Source organism: Megalobrama amblycephala, linkage group LG15 (assembly GCF_018812025.1).
Source record: "Megalobrama amblycephala isolate DHTTF-2021 linkage group LG15, ASM1881202v1, whole genome shotgun sequence".
NCBI classification, from domain to species: domain Eukaryota; kingdom Metazoa; phylum Chordata; class Actinopteri; order Cypriniformes; family Xenocyprididae; genus Megalobrama; species Megalobrama amblycephala.
The window spans coordinates 15,927,055-15,951,707 of record NC_063058.1 but is presented as its reverse complement, the minus strand read 5'-3'; the positions used below and the strand labels follow the sequence as shown (position 1 = coordinate 15,951,707).

The following is a 24,653-nucleotide window of genomic DNA, read 5'->3' as shown; positions in this document are numbered from 1 at the left end:
GTCCAAATTTTTCTAATTTGGTTTAAATATCAATTTTGTTCATTTAGTACTGCAGTAACAGAAGACACTTGCATGTTTTCTGGAAAACAGATTAAATACAATTTACTTTGATCTTTAAATTCCAAAAGTTTTCACCCTCGGCTCTTAATGCATCATGTTTCCTTCTGGAGCATCAGTGAATGTTTGAACCTTTTTTAATAGTTGAGTTTGAGTCCCTCAATTGACCTCAGCATGAAAAGATAAATCTCAAAATCATTCAGTCACTGCTGGAAAGGGTTCAAATATGCAGATGCTGGAAAACTGAAGAATTTTTGGGACCTGGAGGAATTTTCTGAAGAACAGAGCTCAGTTTAACTGCTCAGAACAAACAAGAGACTCATGAACAACCATCACAAAACAAAAAAACAGTTGTGGATCATCAGGTAACCACACACAGTATTGAGAATCAAGGGTTCACATACTTATGAATGGGGTTATTTTAATAAATTCAGCTATTGTTTTGTCTTGTGAACTAAATGCAAACATCTTTTATGTAAAATATCTTACTCAGGACAGTACTAAGTATTATATTTCAAATCTGATTTTTTTTTTAAACTGTTGTCAGTAAATATTTACATCCCTGGAGGGGGAAGTGTAATTAGATTTGTGGAGCAAAGAGGAAGAAACATGTCAAGGGTTTTATCCAAAACAGAAGTGCCTTCATGTGACACATGCTCACACTATCACAACCAACCAATGCACAAAAAGAGAGGTTAAGCGAAACTAAACACAAATAAAACCAGCTATGGAGTCACTGTATCCTCAGACAATAATTAACTAACTTAAGCTTTATGCCTATGGGGTCCTATAAGCATGCTTTTCTGACTAAAATATCCCTGACATTGTTTCCCCATCCATCTCTGTGTCAACTAAGGATCCCAGGAAGTATTACAGAACATCATGAACCAAGACCAGAGTGAACGGGACATGAAAAAGAGAGAAAAGTAATAGAGGGGGCGTGTAAGTCCCACAAGAGACGTGTTTGTTTTGGAGGCGTACTTTTCCACGGTGGCCTTCCAAGAAAACAAGCTTCCTCTTTTACTTTTTTCACTTGTGTTTTATGCATAGAGCGTGTGAAAAAAAAAAAAAAAAAAGTATGGGTGAAGCTCTAGGACTTGCTCAGTTAAGTGAGATTATTTTAAAAATAAAAGGGCCAGTTTAGACTTCCTCAGTCAGATCTCTTGTTTTATATTCATAACATTTCATTTAACCTTCGATTTCAAAAGGTACCGAGAATGTGCTCATTCATAGTTTCGGTCTAGTGCGCTGACCTGACTGGCAGTTAAATGCGGCTGTTGAATTCTTGGAAGTCCATTTTGGCGTATGGAGAAATTCAGAAGTGGTCAGAGGACGGACATTAGATCCACCTGATATTTCTACTGTTTTGTTGTAACGTGATTGGAATTTTTAACTTGTCCTTGGATCAGTGTTATTTTAATATCACTGATATTTTGATTTAGATTTTATTTTTTTTATTTTCTGTTTCAGTTAAAGTTTTAGTAATTATGTTTTGTGTTTTTGTCAATTATATATACATATATTTTTAAATGGGTCTATAGTATTTATTGATTATTTAATTTATTTCATTTAAGTTAATGATTGTAAATTTTATATATATACAGTACAGTCCAAAAGTTTGGAACCACTAAGATTTTTAATGTTTTTAAAAAGAAGTTTCGTCTGCTCACCAAGGCTACATTTATTTAATTAAAAATACAGTAAAAAACAGTAATATTGTGAAATATTATTACAATTTAAAATAACTGTGTACTATTTAAATATATTTGACAAAGTAATTTATTCCTGTGATGCAAAGCTGAATTTTCAGCATCGTTACTCCAGTTTTCAGTGTCACATGATCCTTCAGAAATCATTCTAATATGCTGATTTGCTGCTCAATAAACATTTATGATTATTTTCAATGTTGAAAACAGTTGTGTGCTTTTTTTTTTCAGGATTCCTTGATGAATAGAAAGTTCAAAAGAACAGCATTTATCTGAAATACAAAGCTTCTGTAGCATTATACACTACCGTTCAAAAGTTTGGGGTCAGTAAGAATTTTTATTTTTATTTTTTTTTTAAAGAAATTAAAGAAATGAATACTTTTATTCAGCAAGGATGCATTAAATCAATCAAAAGTGGCAGTAAAGACATTTATAATGTTACAAAAGATTAGATTTCAGATAAACACTGTTCTTTTGAACTTTCTATTCATCAAATAATCCTGAAAAAAAATATTGTACACAAATATTTTGTACAATTGTACACATTAAATGTTTCTTGAGCAGCAGATCAGCATATTAGAATGATTTCTGAAGGATCATGTGACACTGAAGACTGGAGTAACGATGCTGAAAATTCAGCTTTGCATCACAGGAATAAATTACTTTGTGAAATATATTCAAATAGAAAACAGTTATTTTAAATTGTAATAATATTTCACAATATTACTGTTTTTTACTGTATTTTTAATTAAATAAATGTAGCCTTGGTGAGCAGATGAAACTTCTTTTAAAAACATTAAAAATCTTAGTGGTTCCAAACTTTTGGACTGTACTGTATATATATAACCTATTATTATCGAAATAATATTGTAATATATACAAAAAATAATCCTAATTTTGAATAATTTATTATTATTCATGATTATCATCATTAATAATAATAAATTATTCAAAATAACATGCTGATCTCAGTCTGTGTGTGTGTGTGTGTGTGTGTGTGTGTGTGTGTGTGTGTGTGTCGATGTGTGTGTGGCCCACAAGGATGGCAATACCAGAAATCTTTGACCTTGTGAGGACATTTTTGTGCCCATGAGGAAAATAGTCTATAAATCATACTAAGTGATGTTTTCTGACAATGTAAAAAAGCAGAAAGTTTTCTGTGATGGGTAGGTTTAGGGTCAGGCCATAGAATATACAGTTTGTACAGTATAAAAATCAATATGTCTATAGAAAGTCCCCATAAAACACTGAAACCCCACATTGTGTGTATATGTGTGTGTGTGTGTGAGAGAGAGAGAGTATGAATTCTGTGTGAAAGAGCATGTACTATGTGAACCAGAGCAGAGGATCAGCGAGAGAGACGGTCCTGAGAGACAGCATTGTCCAAACAGTGTCTTTAACTGCTCGGACAATAACTCCTCTCTTCTGCTCTCTGTACTGCGTGTTCCTCCACAGATACAGACAGACACGAGCACTACACATCTCGCACAGGCACACACGTGCATGCAGGATGTTACGTAACGCATTTTATCTATTAGCACACTCAAATACTCTTAATATACATGTGGTCGGACATCAGATGAAATATGACACAAAAGGTTCAAACGCCATCATAAAATCGTGATGTGTCCTTGATCAAACAAGTGCATTAATGTTCAAAACTAAAACTTAGATTATTTTAGTCAGAGTACTTAACCTGCTAAAGATAGTTTATTATGATAATGATCATCAAATGTCTCAATCGTCAAAATGAACTCATTATGCTGATCCAGGGTCAGTGTGACCAGTTTGTTTGAAGTGTAGCACACCTCTCTATGTGCGAGTGCCGTGACTGCAGTTTACACAAAACAGACCACAAAATGAAGGCTAACAAGGAGCTGCTGTGTGTATGGGTCTGTGTTGAGGTTACATTATGTGACAACAGATGTGAGGTCTTGTAAAGATTCTAGGATTTCAAAGATTCTAATTATAGTTTGTAGAATCTTTAGAATATTAGAAACTTTGCACTGTTTTAAACCTTAGAATATTTATAATAAAACATTTTAGAATATCTGTTAGATTCTTGTAAATTTTAGGAGGATCTATTGACAGAAATGCAATATAATATACATAACTATTATTTCAGTGGTGTATAATGAACCATTATGTTTTTATTACCTTAGAATGAGCCATTTCTATCTACATACACCACGGGTCCCCTTACATGTTAAGTCACCATTTTGCGCCGGCATGTTTCTACAGTAGCCCTAAATGGACAAACTGACTGACTACTCTCTGCTGTCTCAGACAACAACATCTTTGTCCTGTGTTGGCCACCGTAGCTTCTCTATATTGCAATTTGCAAACCTCACTGCTAGATGCCGCTAAGATTTACACCTTTAAGATTTTTTTAAGTATCAGAATATTTAGAATCCTTTGAATCTTTTTGTAAAATTTTTGAATTTGTAAAAATTTTTGGATAATGTTTGGAAACTGAATCTTATTATCTTAGATCTTTGGATTTTCTAATAAAGTGTCACATGATCCTTCAAAAATCATACTAATATGCTAATTTGCTGCTCAAGACACGTCTCATTATTATTAATGCGTTTCATATTTTTGTGGAAACCGTGATACATTTTTTCGATAGTAACAAATAGAAACAAAGTCCCTTTAAGACAAATCATTTCACTCGGAGGCCATCTTTGAAACGCCTCTTGGGCATCCTGGGCATCATGCAGCTCCAAAGCTGTTCGCCAAGCTTTCGATTAAATTTCATATTTGAAATCACCAAGGAAATCTGACAACAACTGTCTCATAATTTTTTTTCCAAACGCTCGAATCATGACAAAAAAAACTGTATGCGCAGACCTAAATGCGCATCTCTTGTGCCTCATTTCGGAGGCGCGCGTCTGACTGTTTCTATAGAAACCGGTGCTTCTAACGGCCGCTGCAGTGACGCGATGACTTTACCAGTCGGCGATTGGCTCTTATTTAGAAGGCGGGACTTATTCCGCCATATTGCGCGTTACACTTTCTCCCATTCAAAACAATACGAGTGACGCGTCTTGTGTTATTCTATAGTCTTTGATAGAAAGTTTTATTAATTTATCAGAGAATTTATTTGAAATAGAAATATTTTGTAAACATTATAAATGTCTTTACTGTGACTTTTGATCAATTTAATGCGTCCTTGCTGGATATAAGTAGTAATTTCTTTCAAAAGAAAAGAAAAATTCAGACAAAGCAGTGTAAGAAAGCCAGTTTGTGAAGGTGTGTGTGTTATCTGTGAGTGTGTGTGAGTGTGTGTGTGTGTGAGTTTGTGAGATGTCATTGAGTCAGTCTCTCCCAGCTTATCTGTCTCAGAACATCTCTGATCAGCAATGTCAACAACCTGAATCCTGATGACACTGAGCTGCTTCACACACACAGCGTATTTATCAAGCCACTTTCTTCATGAGGACATTGTAATGCCCATGTGAGGACAATTTAGTCCCCACAAATCCTGTATGCATTGTATATTGTGTGTAGAATAGAGTGGCAATTACAGCTTATGTGTGTTTGTGTCTGCATGTGAGCTGGCATTGAGTGACTGAACTCTTGTGAGTGGATTAGCGTCAAGCAGCTGATTACAGACTATGAATAAAACCTCTGACAGAGCTAATGAACATTCAGCCGTTCAAACACAATGTCTCAGGCTCATGCATGAACACTAAAAAAAACATGCACAAAAATCCTTCTCCATTCACGTTTCAACATCAGATATCAGTTTCTACTCTCTCCTCATCTCTCTCTCTCCCCTACTACTGAGGTTAATGGCATCAGCTTGACCTAGAACTGCTAGACAGGAAGGCTTTCCAGATTACAGTTGCCAGCTTGTGCCCAGCAAACTTCAGGAGCTGATTAAACTACTAGGCAGTGGGCAGCGGGCCACAGGGTCAGCTGACGGGCACTGATGAGATGCTAAAATAAACAAACTAGCAGATGAAAAACATAAACAGACTAGCAGATGAAATACAGACCACTGCACAATAACGTAACATAATTCAGGTACAAAATGCAAGTGTAAGCCGGATGCTTTTAATTAAGTATTTTTTACGCTAGCAAAATATAAATAACAAAGGCTGTAAAAAGGCAAAAAATATATGATCATATATCAGTATGACTATATAGTTTTATGATCATTATAGTTGGGTAAAAAAAATTTGTCCAAAAGCCTTAATAATAATAAAAAACAAAGATATGACATCCAAAGTATGTAAGGTAGTACAACTAGATCTCTTTTATCAAATCCAAAAAGTTTTAATTATATTTTGCTACATTTAAAGGTATTTTAAGGATTTTGAAGTGTCAAAAAGTCATTCGGTTTAACCGTCCAAAGGCCAATACAGCCATTTCATTTGTGATTAAAATTTCTTAAAATGTAATAAATGTATATATTTTTTATTCTGGCATGATTTTATAACATCATATATCAACATAGTGCAAAATGGCAAAAAGTCGTTGCTTTGTTGTGAGAAAGAATGTCCGGAAAAATGAATTTCATTGATGTCATTCGGAGTAACCAATATAAAGGGACCATTTTGGATCAAGTCATGCGGTCATTATCATGTGACAGGATGTGACATCATTCAGACACCTGCACAGGACCACATGGTCATGAAGCAAAGTAACTAACTCTCTTTTAACTATTTGAAAAATTCATGTTTTCACTTGCTCATACGCATATCCTGAAATATCTGGTCATTTGGTACAACCGCTATAAAACATGGAAAATGTTGTAATATTTTAAAAACTTGTACTAAATATAAAATGTTTGATTGTCATTTTGCAAGCTAGCTAGATATCAGCCTGTTAGCATTGTTCGAAAATATCGTCATTCGGTAAAACCGAAATTTTGATTAAACCAAATGACTTTTTTGGTGACAGATTTTGTCCATCTTGTAAAAAATGACAAAAGCAGTGTGAAATGATTATAAAAAACACATAATCTCATTGTTAACACTTAATAATTATGTTTTTTTAAAACTCCATTATGTTGTTTTACACTTATTTGTCAAAGACCCATTTCATTATTCTGAAACACGCAGTGCATATATTTCCAGTATTTACCCAGCCTTTGTGATTTGCTAATCACACTAAACCATTTCATGATTTTGGTTTTATTCCTTTTGCAACCCTACAACAATTCTATAGTATTTTGATGCAAATGCTAACCAAATTAGCCAGATGCTAACATGGTCAGGTTGTGTTACATGCCCTCAAACCCTAAATCATACAGAATCAGGAACTATTGTGAGTCAGATGAACCTGTGTCACCTGAACAACAATGTATTCGGGCAAACATGCTAACCGCTAAGCTACAGCTAGCAGCTCCATTGCTTTTATAACCATGTTTACTGTTCATGCTGACTGACTGATAAAGTTAAACATCTGTAACACATGACTACTCAGTCCTTATCTGCTCTAGTTCCATCGCTTTGAGAGAGGTGACACAAGCCCTCAGGTTCACACGCCTCTAGCGTCCTAGCATGTATGTGTGTGAGCATTGCCTCCTTTGCACGCTTTGTTGGGTCTCGGCGGAGGCTGACCCACTTTGTGCAGATCTAATCCTGGCACATTCAGCCTCGGTGAGAATTACTGTCCCACAGTCACATGGCGCTCTGGCAGAAAATATCAGATAAATATGATATTAATAATGTCAGAGCAGAGGAGCGGAAGGGCACACATGGTAGCTCAGCACACATCTGTGCTCTAGAATGCCCTAGTGAACTGGAATGAGAGAAAGACAGCGAGAGAGAGAGACAGGTTCAGTGTCATTCCTGTTAGTCTTCATCCTCCTGTCTGTCACAATGTTAAGCTCAAGTGTCCTCTGAAGTCTGTCTCTCTCTCTCTCTCGTACATTGTGTCTCCAGCTTTGTGACTCATTTTTTTCCATCTTTCATCATAAGCCTTGCGTTTTTAAGACAGTGTGTCAAGTTAAAAATAGTTCAACCTGCAAAGCACGTCTCCATATCCCTACATTCTGTTCTATTCCACTGCACTCCATCCAACTATTTTTGAACACAAGAACATGAGCTTGTGTGAACGCGCCCTAAGAAATGCATCAGATCAGGGTCAGGGGAACCCAAAACCAGCCTAAATATTCACAGTTTCCCTAAGATCAAACAGTCGACTAGTCATTCATGCAAAGTAACGGCTAGTAGTTTTGAAAATGTGTAGTTCTGCATGTTTAACTAGAATCAACGAATAGTTGAATCTATGAATCAATCAATTTATGCATTTTTGAAACTATGAATTTTTCAATCTTTGGAATCTTAAAATCTAGGAATCTTTGAAACTATGAATCTTAAGAATTATTTAAATCTTTGGAATCTTTGAAACTATGAATCTTTTAATCTTTGGAATCCTAAAATCTGTGAATCTTTAAAACTATGAATCTGTAGAATCATTGCATCCATTTTTAATCCATGAAGCTTTAGAATCATTAGAATCTCTTTGGAATCTGTGAATCTATGCATATTTGATTGATAGTTGATTATTTGAAACAATGACTCTTACATTTTTGTAATTATGTCATTTTCAAATCTTTAGGATCTTAAAAGCCTTTGGAATCTTAGAATTAAAGATTCTAATGATTTGTAAGATTCTACAGATTCTTAAAAGAGCCTTAGAGTCTTCAGAATCATTAGAATCTTTAGAATCTCAGAGCAGGGGAATGGAACAGAACTGTAGTTCAAAGCCTGTGTTCAGCACACATCTGCGCTCTAGAAAGCTCTACTGAACTGAAACAAGACAGTAACAAGAAAGAGACAGAGAGACAAAATGATTTGTTGTCATTCCAGTTACTCTTCATCCTCCTGTCTGCGTCAATGTTAAGCTCAAGTGTCCTCTAAAGTCTGTCTCTCAGCTTGACCTGGTCTCTCTCTCAATGAATCTGTCTCTCTCTCCAAACATCTCTCTCTCTTTCTCTCTTTATAAATCTGCTTTCTCCTCCTCTCTTTTTGCCATTCGCTGAATCTTCAGAGCTTAATAAGGTGACTAGGTCTGAACAATAGAATGGATGATGGATAGAAGGAACGCGAGTTCACAGTCAGCCACATTCATCCTCAAAACAATTTTCCAAGACACAACATTACAGCACATACAAGAAAGTCCCAAACCAAAGCACCGCCTGACACAACAAAAAAATGTACCGCAGGCAGCAGAAACATTTTATTCATCTCTGTGGCCGGATGATATGGGTTTCTTTAATAGCTATTGCTGAAGTCAAAATGAAACAACGTTTGTAACCCATTTCACTACCGTTAATTTTCTGCATATTCAATGCCAATTTGGCTCTCATGCGAATTTGTTGCAGGGATTCTGAATGCAGTCAAGTGAGTCATGTGTAGGTCTGACCTGACTCAAATCTCCTTGCTTGAACCCTGCCAGAGCACAGATGTGCTGTTCATTCAGTAGATTTCCGCTCAGCAAACAGCAGCGATTAAACCCAGAAGAGGCACGTGGGGAGAGGAGAGGGGAAGATCAACTGCGAGAAGAGAGCGAGGTGACCTGGCGTTCTTGTGACACAAACAAGCAGTAATGCGTAAGCTCGTGAACTGCTATGATTTAATCCCATGCTGGATTAGTTTGACTGCACTGCATGTAAATTAAAAGTCCGACAGGACAGAATTTATCATCTGCCGAGATCTGATTGACCGACTAAATAAAACAACACACTTGGAAACATATAGAAGATAAACATTCAATCTTTGAAACTATGAATCTTACATTCTGTGGAATCTTAAATCAACAAATCTTTCAATCTTTGGAGTGATATTCATTGAGAAATTGGCTCTCATGTGAATTTGCTGAATGAAACAACACACTTGGAAATAGACAGAAGAAGGGAAACTGCATGAGATACAGGACGTTGTAGGAGGTGCAATGTCCAAAAAGTAAGGTTTCATCACTTACCCACTGCAGGAGCATCATACTCTTCGCCTAGCAGTATTTCTGGGGCGGAATATGCAAGCGAACCACAGCTGGTCATCAACATTGTCCCGGGCTGAAAGTGGTTACTGAAGCCGAAATCTGTTAGCTTCACCGTCCCTTGCTGCCTGAAGAACACCACATTCTCTGGCTTTAGATCCCTGTGGACAACGTGCAGACGATGGCAGTAGGCTATCGCTCGTATAATCTGCGCAAAGTGCACTTTCGCCGTATCTTCGGCCACCCCGCCTTCGTGACGCAAGATGTAATCGTACATGTCACCTCCGTCGCCCAGCTCTAGGATGAGGTAGAGCTTGGTCTGTGTATCGATGACCTCATAGAGTCGTACTACATTGGGGTGCTGGACGAGTTTCATGCAACGGACTTCTTGTAGCAAGTGGCCAGTTGCTAAATTGTCAAGCTTGGTTTTGTCGATGACTTTGACTGCTACTAGTTGGCCCGTGAATACGTGACGGGCTAGTTTGACCACGGCGAAATGGCCTTTGCCCAGTGTGCGGTCTAGGTCGTATAGGCCAGCTATCTTGCCCTCGTAACCGCTTTTGGTGGCAGACATTTTGGATCAAGCAGTGGAGGTACTGTTGCAGGGCTGGGCTCTTTTAACAAAGGGAGCTGAAGGAAACTGGGACTCTACTGAGACATCACCTGTGGAAACACAAAAGAGAGAAAATGACAGTGAGGAAGTGACACAAAAACAGCAGACTCCATGCACATAATTGTTATAATTAATTTTTATCTCAGGAAAATTTATCTAATTAGTGATGCTTGCTTAGGATAATACCTATCCTTTACCCACCAAACAACAACCCTGAAAGTCCTATCAATTGCAGAGCAACATGCCAACATCAACCACTCAGATTACCCAAGCAACTGCAAAGCAACACCCTGGCAACCATCCACAACATTCTAGCAACTGCATAGCAATTCCCTGGCAACCATCCACAACGCTCCAGCAGCATACCAACAACCACATACCACATACCAATCTATCACTACACATAAATTATGTCAATAACCATACAGCATCATATTAGAAACCACCGACAGCACTGTAGCAACCGCACAGCAACATGCCATCAACCAATCAGCACATGCAACAACAGCAATGCCCTTGGAACCATCCATAATGTTATCAAACTTATAACAAAACCCTAACAACCACAAAGCAACGTGCCAACAACAAACTCAAAATACCTGATTAACATGCAGAAACATCCTTGAAACCACCTACAACATCTTAACAACTGCATAGCAACATGCTAACAGCCACTCCGAACACTCCCTTCGAACCAATATCCTAGCAACATAACAACAAATTAGCACACCTTAGCTACACCATAGCAATAGCCTGCAACCACCCATGACATCCTAGCAACTACATAGCAAGTCATTTAGAACAACCTAGCAGCTGCACAGAACTTTAAAAGGTTCTCCTGTGGCATCATACTGGGAAAACCTTTTAAGAATCTTTAAGTGCAGGGATGTAGTGCTCTTTGTATTGAAAAAGACAGTGCTACAAATAGAGGCAAACTCCACTTGACTTTCACATACACGGCGTTATTAAAGAGAGGAAGGTGAGTGTGTGCAGAGAGCACAGGGTAAGCCGTCTAACAGGTTTATACGTATACTGTATGCTCAAGAGAAGACAAGTACTGTTGGTATTTGCTTGAATGAATGCCAGACACTGATCTTAAAATCTTTCGAAAAAACCCAATTAACCAATTGTCTCATTAGAAAACAATTATTATACCCACACAGAGCCTGCTTCGTAGTACAGCAGTTACTTAGCAACAGTAGTTACTATTACCATGAACTCAAACAAATCCACCCAGTTACTTAACAGAGAACTCCTCTATTATCAGACTGATAGGGAGTGACAATAATGACATGTTCAAGCACGAATATGGCTGTCTATTACAAATTCAGCCAAACCTTGAGGTAACATCATAATGCATGCTAAGACAAAAACAATTCAAAAGTGCAACTGCAGGAAGTGATATTAATCATGACATTACCTATGGTATTAGACATCTTTGCAAGACATTTATTATTAAGAATGAAAAGGAAAATTCTGTCATTATTTACTCACCCTCAAGTTGTTCCAAACCTGTATATATTTCTTTCTTCTGATGAACATAAAGGAAGATATTTTGAAGATTATGGGAAACAGAACAGTTCTGGGGCATCATTGACTTCCATAGTATTTTTTTCCTACTATGAAAGTCAATGGTGCCCCAAAGCAGCCTGGTTACAAACTTTCGTCCAAATATCTCCCTTTGTGTTCAGCAGAAGAAAGAAACTCATACAGGTTTGAAATAACTGGAGGGTGAGTAAATGATGACAGAATTTTCATTTTTGGGTGAACTATCTCTTTAAGACCCAAGCAAAACAAAAACAAACAAAAACAAACCATCCCAAAAAGACACACAAAACCAAACAATAACAACCATCCCAAAAAGTCAAACAAAAACAAAAACAACCTTCCCAAAAAGACACACAAAACCAAACAAAAACAAAAACAAAAACAACCATCCCAAAAAGACACACAAAACCAAACTACAACTAAAACCATCCCAAAAAGACACACAAAACAAAACAAAAACATCCATCCCAAAAAGACACACAAAACCAAACAAAAACAACCATCCCAAAAAGACACACAAAACCAAACAAAAAACAAAACAAAAACAACCATCCCAAAAAACACACAAAACCAAACAAAAACAACCATCCCAAAAAGTCAAACAAAAACCAAAACAAAAACAACCTTCCCAAAATGACACACAAAACCAAACAAAAACAACCATCCCAAAAAGACACACAAAACCAAACAAAAACTAAAACAAAAACAACCATATCAAAAAGACACACAAAACCAAACAAAAAACTAAACAAAAACAACCATCCCAAAAAGACACACAAAACTAAACAAAAACTAAAACTAAAACAACCATATCAAAAAGACACACAAAACCAAACAAAAACAACCATCCCAAAAAGACACACAAAACCAAACAAAAACAACCATCCCAAAAAGACACTAAACAAAAACAAAAACAACCATATCAAAAAGACACTAAACAAAACAAAAACCATCCCAAAAAGACACACAAAACCAAACAAAAACCAAAACAACCATCCCAAAAAGACACAAAACCAAACAAAAAATAAAAAAGCAAAACAAAACCAAAACAGAAAGACAAACAACCCCTAAAAAGACACACCAAACCACAAAAATAAAAAAACAAATTAAAATGAATCTCAAAGAAATAATTGCGGGAACCCTGATAAAACTTAATATGCTCTGATGGAAGGGATATAAAGAGATAAGTGGGAAAAGAGCGGAGTGCGAGGAGAGAAGTGTGTTTTGGGACTTGGCATAAGGGGAGTCGGGTGACGGGTGTAGCACAAATGGTGTAGATCAATACCTGTAATGTGATATCATTATTAGTGTGTGTGTGTGTGGTTTGATGAAAGGAGCTGAATAGTTAATGACCAGTGATCGAGGTTGAAAAGGACACTAATGCCATGATGCCCATCTACGACGCCAGTGTTGTTAACTAATAAAAACTACATTTGCACACAAAATGACTAAAACTTAAATCTAATTCAAATTACTAATAACTACTATAATAGTATATAAATAGTACTAAATTAACACTCATGCACACTCACACACAAGAAAATGAAATGTACTCAGAGCTTTTCTTGTCTGTTGAAATCAATGCTGCTAATTATGACCTGCCCTTTGTCTGATGGACTGGGAGGTTGTGGTCGATTGCCTCACATGAAAATGTTATTATTCAGTAATGATATTATTCATATGTCACTTATGCAAATATTTACACTCCTCACTCACAAAATATTCAGGAAAAGCTGCATGAATTAATGATATGTGGAAAAAAGAAAAGAAAAGAGAATTCAGTCTCCATTAACTTTCAATGTATGCAAAAGAGCAGTGTGAACATTTTGTTTCGCGTTCCCCCAACGAAAAGAAAGAAGGTTTGGAAATTTCATTTTTTGGTGAACTATTCCTTTAACAGAAGAGAATCAGATCCATTTTAGTGTTTGCAAGATCATTATTTTTATTCAGAGCTTCCTGCTTCTTACATACTAGAGAGCAAAACTTTGATGTTTTGTTGCCTTTTGTGAGATGAATACATTTAATGGTGAGACCGAAAGAGAAACAGAGCCAGATGACAAATGAAAGTGCAAAAACAGAGCACAAGGATGTAACAAAGACTGGGTGGCCTCCATATTGAGGAAGGATAGGGCTGTCCATCCTTTCCATGTTCAGAATCAGCTATATCATTTACAAAGCATAGCAGTATTTCCTACAGGGAGCAGGGAGCACAAACGGTGCTTCCTCCTGATAGCGCTCAGGCAGACACCCAGCATCCGCAATTTGGGACAACTCTCACAGTTACACAAGACTCACACATGCTAACATACACAGGCATGGCATTTCCTCGTCTTCCTGCAAACGAGGAACTCACGTCGAGAAGATGGGAAAGCAGCAGGCTCAGCGTTTCTGCGAGAAAATGTCCGCTGCCTGAACGAGAGATGCTGGGGTCTTTTGTCACCCACTGCGTGAGAGTCAGAAGGAAAACAGACCCCGACTCATTTGTACGCCGATACGGAACACACAAACCCGTACGCGGGGCTGTCAGGAGGCACCAGGGGAGAGGTGTGAAAGGATGAGTCATTCTGCTCTCTCTTTTGGAGGGAGGGCTGATGGACGAGAGGAGTGAAGAGATGTGAAAGAGATGCAGAGTTGGGGAGAATATAATGGGGTTTCCTTTAGATATGATCTCATCGCCCCATGTTCCCATCATGCAATATTCATGGTGATGAGGTCAGCGTGGCGCAGTGGGAGCTTGCGTGCCTGCTGTTCAAAGTGCATTAACGTGTACACTCAAACACACTCGGTAAAACATTTAAACCACTGGTCTATCGGTAAAATTCATATAATAGCACCAACGTGTGGGTCTCATTCGCTAAGTATGTGTACACAGAAATTTGTGCATGAAATCAGCATACAAACATCAATAACTTTAATGCTAAAAATTTACTCTGCTAAGAGTAAATTTTAAATTTTAATGCTAAGAATTTACTCTGGGTGGCCTTAGAATCATGTTAAGATGATTTTTTTTGTATGTAGTTATTTAGAGATCTTTAGAGAGCATCAAATGTTTGCTGAAAGGGACGAAAGGCTTGGTTGTACGGAAAGGCGTGCTTTATGCAAATTATTAATCTTGTGCCCGCAGTCGCTCAATTAGGCCACATCCACACAGCTTTCCCTATCCGATCTTTTTTTACCATCATTCTAAAAAAAAATCTGTAAACACGCCGTCATCTCAAAAAATATCTGCGTACACACGAAACCACTGAAACCGACTCAAAATGATGTAGTCTACATGCCAGACCAGTATGTGGCGCTGTAATTCTGCCACAGAGATACACTAAAAACGGAGAATAAGACTTGGAGCATGCGCATAAACGCGCGCATTATACAAACTTTAGTGAAGCTTAGTAATAAAGCTTTACTTTAGTAAAGCTAATAGGCTCGGTAGCTTCTGCGGCATGAACACAAGCATGTAGTCCGCCATTGTTGTTGTTGTTGCCGTTGCGTGACGTAGCCGTGTTTGACGGATATACGGATTGGCTGTACACACGATAACGCAAGGGTGTCGTTTTCAACCCGGTTTCAAAAAATAGCAGTTTCAGGCTCCCAATATGCCAGATCCGTCTGGACGAAACGCCGATACGATACATAATTTTTTACGTATACAGCTAAACAAGTCTCTATGCGGACGGGCTCTTAGAATACTCCAAATTCATTAACAATAGAATGAGGTTAAGAATAAATTCATGTGTCCCAAAACCTAGTAAGCTTCCTTCCGAGGGAAATTTTAAGGAGACAATCCTGGCCTATCTGCCTCCTAATTTACGGAATTTAATCCAAATTCGAAGTCAGCGTCGACTCTGGGAGAAGGCAATCCCAGAATGCACTGCAACGATCTTAAAGATGGCGGACAAAACGAGAAATGTTAACTATACTTAACATACCTTCACAGAATGCCTATTTGCATTCCATTGCACTACTTTTCCCATTGTTTTTCTATGTAAACATACACTGTACGAATATATATGACTATTGCGCATACATCGCATAAACCTTGCGTGCTTTATACAAACTTTAGTGAAGCTTAGTAATAAATCTTTACTTTAGTAAAGCCAATAGGCTCGGTAGATTCTGCGGCATGAACACAAGCATGTAGTCCGCCATTGTTGTTGTTGTTGCCGTTTCGTGACGTACCGTGTTTGACGGATATACGGATTGGCTGTACACACGAAAACGCAAGGGTGTCGTTTTCAACCCGGTTTCAAAAAATAGCAGTTTCAGGCTCCCAATATGCCAGATCCGTCTGGACGAAACGGCGATACGATACAAAATGTTTTACGTATACTGCTAAACAAGTCTCTATGCGGACAGGCTTTTAGAATACTCCAAATTCATTAACAATAGAATGAGGTTAAGAATGAATTCATGTGTCGGCGCCGATAGCCTCGTGGGCAGTGTGCCGACATATAGCGCCGTTGCGCTTCGGGCGACCCAAATTCAAATCCCGGCTCGGGGACCTTTCCTGATCCCGTCCCCACTTTCGCTTCCTGTCTGCTTACTGTCCTATCATAAAAATGCCAAAAAAAAAAAAATTTACGCGTGTACGCACGTGCAGTGAATTAGGCAGAAAATTTTAATAATATTAAATAATTACTCATGAATAAGACCCAGCGTTCAAAAACCTAGTAAGCTTCCTTCCGAGGGAAAATTTTAAGGACACAATCCTGGCCTATCTGCCTCCTAATTTACGGAATTTAATCCAAATTCGAAGGCAGCGTCGACTCTGGGAGAAGGCAATCCCAGAATGCATTGCAACGAGCTTAAAGATGGCGGACAAAACGAGAAATGTTAACTATACTTAATATACCTTCACAGAATGCCTATTTGCATTCCATTGCACTACTTTTCCCATTGTTTTTCTATGTAAACATACACTGTACGAATATATTTGACTATTGCGCATACATTTTTCCTGATTTATAATTATTTATATAATATATAATTACATAAATGAAATGAAAATTATATATTTTACCCCATATTTTTGTGCTTATATGCTTAAAATATCACTTTAAAGTTTAGCTTTGCAACATGCTAATGACAAACTCATTTGAAATCAATTGCGAGTCATGTCTTTTCTTGCTGCCTAGGTACAACATTACAGATTCATCACTTATGCGGTTATATGACTAATAGGATGCTATCTTAGAAGGTAGCTGCCTATGCAGGAAGTAGACATTGAGGTAGCTTGCTATGTTTTGGTACAGAGATTATGGTGACCTTATATACTCTTTTTATATACAGTAATAAGGTTTTTATTATATACTCCTTAAACTTAACCCGCATACTGTGTCCTAACTGTTTCCAGTGACAAGAAGCAAGTCTGTCAACATTGAACGCAAATCTGCTGTGCGACATGACACGATCGGCCAATCGGAGGAAAATTTGGTTCCTACAAAGTAGGCGAAACTTGAGCTAGGTGACCTGCACTCCCCTCTTGTCCCGACTGCCTCAGGCCTGCCTTGTGATGGGGCTGATGTGTCTTAGGACGCTACTGTGGTAACACTTGATACACACATGCACACTTCTTCTCCTTTTCAATCCGAGGCACAAAAGATTCACTGTGGAACCCAGAAACTTGGTAGTTTGCCAACACACACACTTGCACATATGCTCGCACACATGTATGTGCGCACAAACAAACACTGCTGAGTCTAGGACTTTGGCTGTGCTGCATGCTATATATACACTCACACTCAAGTATCTACAGTGATGCAGAACATACAAGACCATATATCAGATAGATATGAGTCTAATGACTTTAGCCAGCATGCATTGCATCGCATTGCTAAAAGCATTCAGTTTAACTGCAACAAAACCTGTCAGCTCATCAATAATTTCATTGTCACAGGATTCCTGCACTTATAGAACAATATGTACATGTAGTTCATTAAATATGTCAATATTCTATATATAAAGCAATGTGACTCCCTCTCTTTCTCTGTCCTTGTCTCGGTCTCTTTGCCTTGTTTTCCTTTCTCTTACCTGTGTGTGCCTGTCTGTTAGATGCCCCTGAATGTCTCCAGGCCTAGGACTACATAGAGCGGAGGATAGGCTGACTGCCATACCGAGTGTGTGTGTGTGTGTGTGTGTGTGTGTGTGTTTGTGTGTGAAGGAGAGAGAGAGAGAACAGAAATGCTGGCCAGCACAATGTCTCTGACCAAGTGTTTGTCTGCCAACCACATCTCTAACTCGCGTTTTAATCATTTAGTCTCTCTAATAGCAACAAATAACTTGTCAACTAAATAAAATGGCACAAATAAAACAATAAGTACATCAGATAATTAAAATCATTAACCATAACACAAACAATAACATCAAACTATTACACTCTGACAGGCTCTCAATGATCCCAAAGGAAACTCAATGGAATTAAACCCAGCATATTATGTCACACACACACACACACATATATAAATATATATACACACACGGTCGACTTCAGCATTCAATTCAACACATAGTTAAACACACCAAACGCATGTGTTTTCTATAATAACTTACCATATAAAGTGGTACGCAGCGTTTCATGCGTTTATGTAAACGAGCATCCGTTGGAAATACTCTCAGCTTCCCCTTGTGTATTTTTCTGGAGGCTAAACAAAATATTCGCTTCCTAATATCTTCAAACGTCCGCTCGCTGTTGTTCTTATCAATAAATGATGCCCGCTGTCCGAACAGGACGAGGCATGTATTGGTGCGCGCGTCGCTCCGCAGTGCTCGCGCGCTCACTTCTGCTCTAGCGCTCGAGCGCTCTCTCTCCTCTGACGTCAATACATTCCAGCTTACCCGGACTTGAGTGAGTGAGGGTGAGAGAGTTGACTAGGCAGGGCCACATTAAATGTTTCTTAAGTCTCTCAAGAACACTATTATGCAACTGGCTATAATTAGGTGAAGGGACTGAATGGAACAACATCACTCAGACTGACATTCCGCATATTTAATGTCACAGTGTATATGTAAATAAGCTGACTCACGTGTGAAATCCGAACATTCTTGAGCATTTAAGAATGAAAATAGTTTGTTAAACTTACAGTAAAAAAACATGTTGCTGCAAGTTTGTCATTAAAATGTTCCTGTATGAGCTATTCAAATCTGTTTGTTGAAACAAATATATGCTGAAAGCAACACAGGCTACAATGGAATGCTGCACAATGACTCACTGAGTCTAAACCCTCCACAACTGGAGTTAATAATAACATAGACAGTGTGCAAAATGTGATACACACACATATTTTTTATATTAATTAAACAACATAAATGCGACATAAACATGTTAAGATACATAGATAGAAATTTTACCTACACTACCATTCAAAAGTTTTGGGATCAGTAAAATCTCAGTATAATTATTATTATTTATAAGAAATAAATAGTTTTACAGCAAGGGTGCATTACATTGATTAAAAGACATTTATAATGTTACAACAAAAGACAGATAAATGCTGTTCTTTTTAACTTATGTTCCTTAATGAATTCTGAAAAAAAAGATGTATCACTGTTTCCACAAAAATATTAAGCAGCACAACTGTTTTCAACATTGAAAATAATAAGAAATGTTTCTTGATTAGCATATCTGCATATCTGAAGGATCATGTGACACTGAAGACTGGAGTAATGATGCATGAAAATTCAGCTTTGCGTCACAGGAATAAATTACATTTTAAAATATATTAAAACAGCAAACAGTTATTTCAAATAGTAATAATATTTCATAATATTAAACAAGCTTTACTGTATTTTTTATCAAATAAATGCAGCCTTGGTTAGCATAACTTTTTTCAAAAAGATTTTAAAAATCTTTTCAATGGTAGTGTGTTTAAACAAAATCTAAAACCATGTATACATACATTTCGCTTCATACTTTTTTACTTAAAAAGAACAAAATAAAAAATAATAATTATAAAATGTAATATTACAATAATAAATATTTTACTGTAAATATTTGATTATGTATATTGCCTATAATAAAAAAGTGATTAAAAATGATAAACACTTTTTGCTTATATTTATTTACTCGACTTTTTTCTTTTATTTGCTCACTGTAAAAAATTATCATGATTTTAACAGTAAAAGACTGTAAAATGCTTCAGTGAAAATCAGTATGGTGAATAACTGTAATAGATCTAAATCGTATACATTTAATGTAATTTTACAGTAAAATACCATTAAATTTACTTAGTTTTTGGAAGTGAAAAATAAAAAGTCATTGTATAGTTTACAGTGTAAAACTGTAAATTGACATTCCCACAATAGTGAGAATTATAAGTACTTCAATAGGTTGGTAAATTAACATTATATCAGTTAATGAAATACAGTTTTTACTGCAAATTTAAGTTAAATATGTAAAACCTAAAATGTTGCTACCATATGTTTTTTACGGTAAATTTCTGGCAACCACAGCTGCCGGGTTTTTTTTACTGTAAATTTGACTGAATTTTGTTTACAGTGTGTAAAATAAACAGTTACGGTAATTATTACCATATAAACCTTTATATTATACAGTTCTGAACTGTAAAATAGACAGTAAACTAAGTGTTGTCCCGTAAAACCTTAAATGTTGCTACCGCACTTGTTATGGTAAATTTCTGGCAACCACAGCTGCAGGGTTTTTTACGGTAAATTTAATGGAATTTTGTTTACAGTGTGTAAAATAAACAGTTATGAACCGTAATTATTACAATATAAATCTTTAAATTATACTGCTTTGAACTGTAAAACAGACAGTAAACTAAGTGCTGTCCCGTAAAACCTAAAATGTTGCTACCGCATTTTTTACGGTAAATTTCTGGCAACCACAGCTGCCGGGTTTTTTACGGTAAATTTAATGGAATTTTATTTACAGTGTGTAAAATAAACAGTTATGAAGCTGTAATTATTACAATATAAACCTTTATATTATACAGTTTTGAACTGTAAAATAGACAGTAAACTGAGTGCTGTCCCGTAAAACCTGAAATGTTGCTACCGCATTTTTTATGGTAAATTTCTGCCAACCACAGCTGCCGGGTATTTTACTGTAAATTTAACGGATTTTTTTTTTTTTACAGTGTGTAAAATAAACAGTTATGAACCGTAATTATTACAATATAAATCTTTAAATTATACTGCTTTGAACTGTAAAACAGACAGTAAACTAAGTGCTGTCCCATAAAACCTAAAATGTTGCTACCGCATTTTTTATGGTAAATTTCTGGCAACCACAGCTGCCGGGTTTTTTACGGTAAATTTATTGGAATTTTGTTTACAGTGTGTAAAATAAACAGTTATGAACCGTAATTATTACAATATAAATCTTTAAATTATACAGACAAACAAAGTGCTGTCCTGTAAAACCTAAAATGTTGCTAACGCATTTTTTACGGTAATTTTCTGGCAACCACAGCTGCCGTTTTTTTACCATAAATTTTACAGGGATTTTTTTTTTATAGTGAGAAGGTAACTTACAATTAACCAAGTAACAGGTTTGTAGTAGTTTTATGTCTTATACAATACAGTTAGTAACATTTTTACAGTGTACATTTATGGAGCTTTACGGGAAACTTATCAGTTCACTATGTACTTATGTTTGCCTTGTGCACCTCCCAGAAGTACATACTGTGAAACAACAGAAGCGTAAAACTTCAGTAGCAGCTGTTGAATGGATTTTATGAGGTCAGAGGAGCATATTAAGAGATTCTGAAGGGGAAATAAAAGGATAATTTGGAAATTACTACTATTATTTTTACATCATTGGGGTGTCTGGGATGCCAGACGTCTCAACAGGGTTCATAGTGGTGAATGTACAAGTCGGAACAGAGGGCATTCTTAAGATTCCAGAACACTGGAGCAATTGATCAAGATTCCGTGCACTCACTTCCTCTCTAAGCTGGAACTGTGAGGTTGTCTGACTGACATCCTCTAAACACTGGAGTCAAGGCGACTGTGATGTCATCAAAACACCAAATTTGAAATCCCTTTGTCAGAAAAGATGTATTATTTTAAACAATCCGACAGTCACACACTTTTAACTAGCACAAGCACCTCCATTAACACAGCTTACCAAAAATACTTGCATTGTGCATGTATTTTTATATGCTACGTCAAGACCAAGCATTGGTCAGACCACATCCATGGGGTTTTTATTAGAAACAGGTATGACGATGATCAAGTTTGAAGTTCTTTGTAATGAGTGTACGCTTTCATCTGTGTTAGTCAACACAGGCACAATGTAACTATTAAGAGGAGAGAAAGACAGACTCTCCCCATGGGGAACAAATGACGTTTGTACATGGCGAAGAACACATTGGTTACTATGGGAACCAATGCCGTAACTTGTCAGCTCGATCTACGTAGGTTGCCAAGCCCACCGGATCTTCATCTAGACTTGCATATGAGTGTGTATTAATATGTAAATTCAAAAGCATGCTGACAAATTAATAAAGGTCAGCTGAACTGATTTAGTTCAACGCACCTCACAGTACCCCAGGGGCATTTCTACATTGAGATATAAGGTTACGACTTGCACATTTTCATCACACGGGTATGATTATGGATTTATATTACCTGTCAAAATGTGGGTTTGAACCATGACAGCATCCCATGTGGCCTATTTTTGTTCGTTTTATTGCATAAACGAAGAAGAAAATCTTCACAATTTCAATATTAAGACTAATTTCAAAAGCTTCCTGAAGTCTTGGGACATGTTTTTAATTTTGATAAACTTATGAAATGGTACATCGGAGTACTTATAGGCTATATTGGAAGACCAAACTGTTTAAACCATTGTAGAAAAAGTAATATCGAAATATATAATTGTGAGAAATTATTAAGAATTATCTATAGTAACTATATTAAATTCTTTCACATGTTAAAGTAATTTTTCAAAGACAGTAGGTCCATGCTGATGTCTAAAACAGAGGACAGTCTGTGTGATGTAATAGTGCCACCTTGTGGCTTATTCTCTAGTAACTATAGGCTAAACTATTGGAATTACTTTATCATGCCTGAAAGCATATACTAAAATATCCCTGAGCGAATCTTAATATAATGTGATTTATGATTATTATTACATCAGGCTGCATGGTGTTGCTTACGGTGCGTCATATCGGAAAGATCCTATTTACCCCACATGAAAAAATACTATAGTAATTTATAGTAAATAGTTATTTTGAACCATACTATAGTAAAATACTTTAATTTGTTGTGGTAATTCTATAGTTGTAATATAACAACTATAGTGGTGGATCCAATATTCATATTCATGCATTTTATTCATATTTCATGTTAATCATTTATGGCTTATGATTTACTTTTGATTTCATATATTCATGTACTCCTACTCCATATTAATCCTCATCATATTTTCAAGTATTTACTCTTTAATGTACTCCTTTATGGTTATTTTTTTTTATATTTAAGAGTATGTATGCTTATTATATTCAATTGTTCTTCAAGTGTTCCAATGTGACGGGTTATGTCGACACGTTTGTGGTTAGATATTGGACGCCTGCCAAGTACTGCAGAAGAGATGATGTTTTCAGAATTAGTTGCTCATCTGAACTCAATGTACTTTTGTATCAAAATATGTCCATTTCTATTTCTGCTGACATGTGATAATGTAAGATCTGCAAAATTCCCTTAAGGATGTCAAAACAAATATCTATTTTCATCTATTTTTGACATCTGACCAGTCTAAGACATAATGGATAAATCCATTTGACCTTCTCTTATTAGACCAAAACATAAGTTTGAGTTGGATGTAACTTTTCCTATGCTTATGGTATAAAATGGACTGAGTCTTTGATAGTTTAGCTTTTTCCTTTGCTTTTCTTTGCTCTTCTTCTCTTCTATCTCTCATTTCATGTTGCAAATGTCTTAATTTGTTCCTTCTTTCTGTATATTCTGATCTTCATCTATTAGATACAATACTCTGGATTTTACAGTACTCTAGATTTTATTAACTATTAATTACGTAATGAATTTGTTTGTCTCAATAATTTGTAATTAATAAATTTGTTATTCCTTATTCAAATGTAATCTCTGACATAATCATTGCTGGACTGCCTGTATCTCATTTTCTCAAGTTTTTGCATCATATAGTAATATAAACAAATGACTTTACCCAATACTGTACTAAGTTTTCTACAAATATAGGGTACATTATACTACAATACACTACAGTTTACTGCAGTAAAAACTAAAGTATACTACAGTATTTATTACAATTTATCAGTTAGTACGCTGTGACATTCATTAACAACATGTTGTAAATACTATACAGTATACTACAATTTATAGTATGGTTCAAAAACACTACAGTATTTACTATAAATTATCCTAGTAGCGTATTTTGAGTTGAACGCACATGAACGCCACCACAAAGTCGTAAATACTATTGGGAAACTCGGGATTTTCCGAGTTTACGAGTTGGGGGCGGGTCAATGAGAAACAGTGAGGCTTTTTATTTACAAAGAAATGAGCTAACTGACTGCACAAAATATTATTATAAAGTTATATTACAATGATATATGTAACGATAAAGTTTAAAGTGGCTTCATAAATTAATTAAAAGCATAAAAAAAGCAAAACATTCACTGATGCACATTCTTTCTTCTTCGTTTTTTAAGAAGTAGAGTTAAAAACCTTGTAGTTATTTTGTGTAGTTAAATAAGAATCTTAGATATGGTGCCGCCATCTTGACCTGACGTCGTAAACACGAACTTCACCCACACAAACTAGTTAACATTCATACA

The 24,653-nt window shown here is 36.3% G+C and overlaps 1 protein-coding gene across 2 annotated transcripts in view; it reads right to left on the bottom strand.

The window, feature by feature from the left end:
• snrkb (SNF related kinase b) overlaps positions 1 to 24,653 on the bottom strand; it is a 32,798-nt gene that overhangs the window by 7,499 nt on the left and 646 nt on the right. Inside the window, exons 1-2 of one of the 2 annotated variants that reach the window (XM_048157987.1) lie at positions 18,424 to 18,713; positions 9,702 to 10,379 (exon numbers count right to left, since the gene is read on the bottom strand). In XM_048157987.1, the coding sequence (XP_048013944.1) occupies positions 9,702 to 10,290 (589 nt within the window). In that variant the 5' untranslated portion in view covers positions 10,291 to 10,379; positions 18,424 to 18,713. Of the gene's footprint in view, positions 1 to 9,701; positions 10,380 to 18,423; positions 18,714 to 24,653 lie in introns of those variants that run through there. The other variant, XM_048157988.1, reaches the window with a different exon arrangement.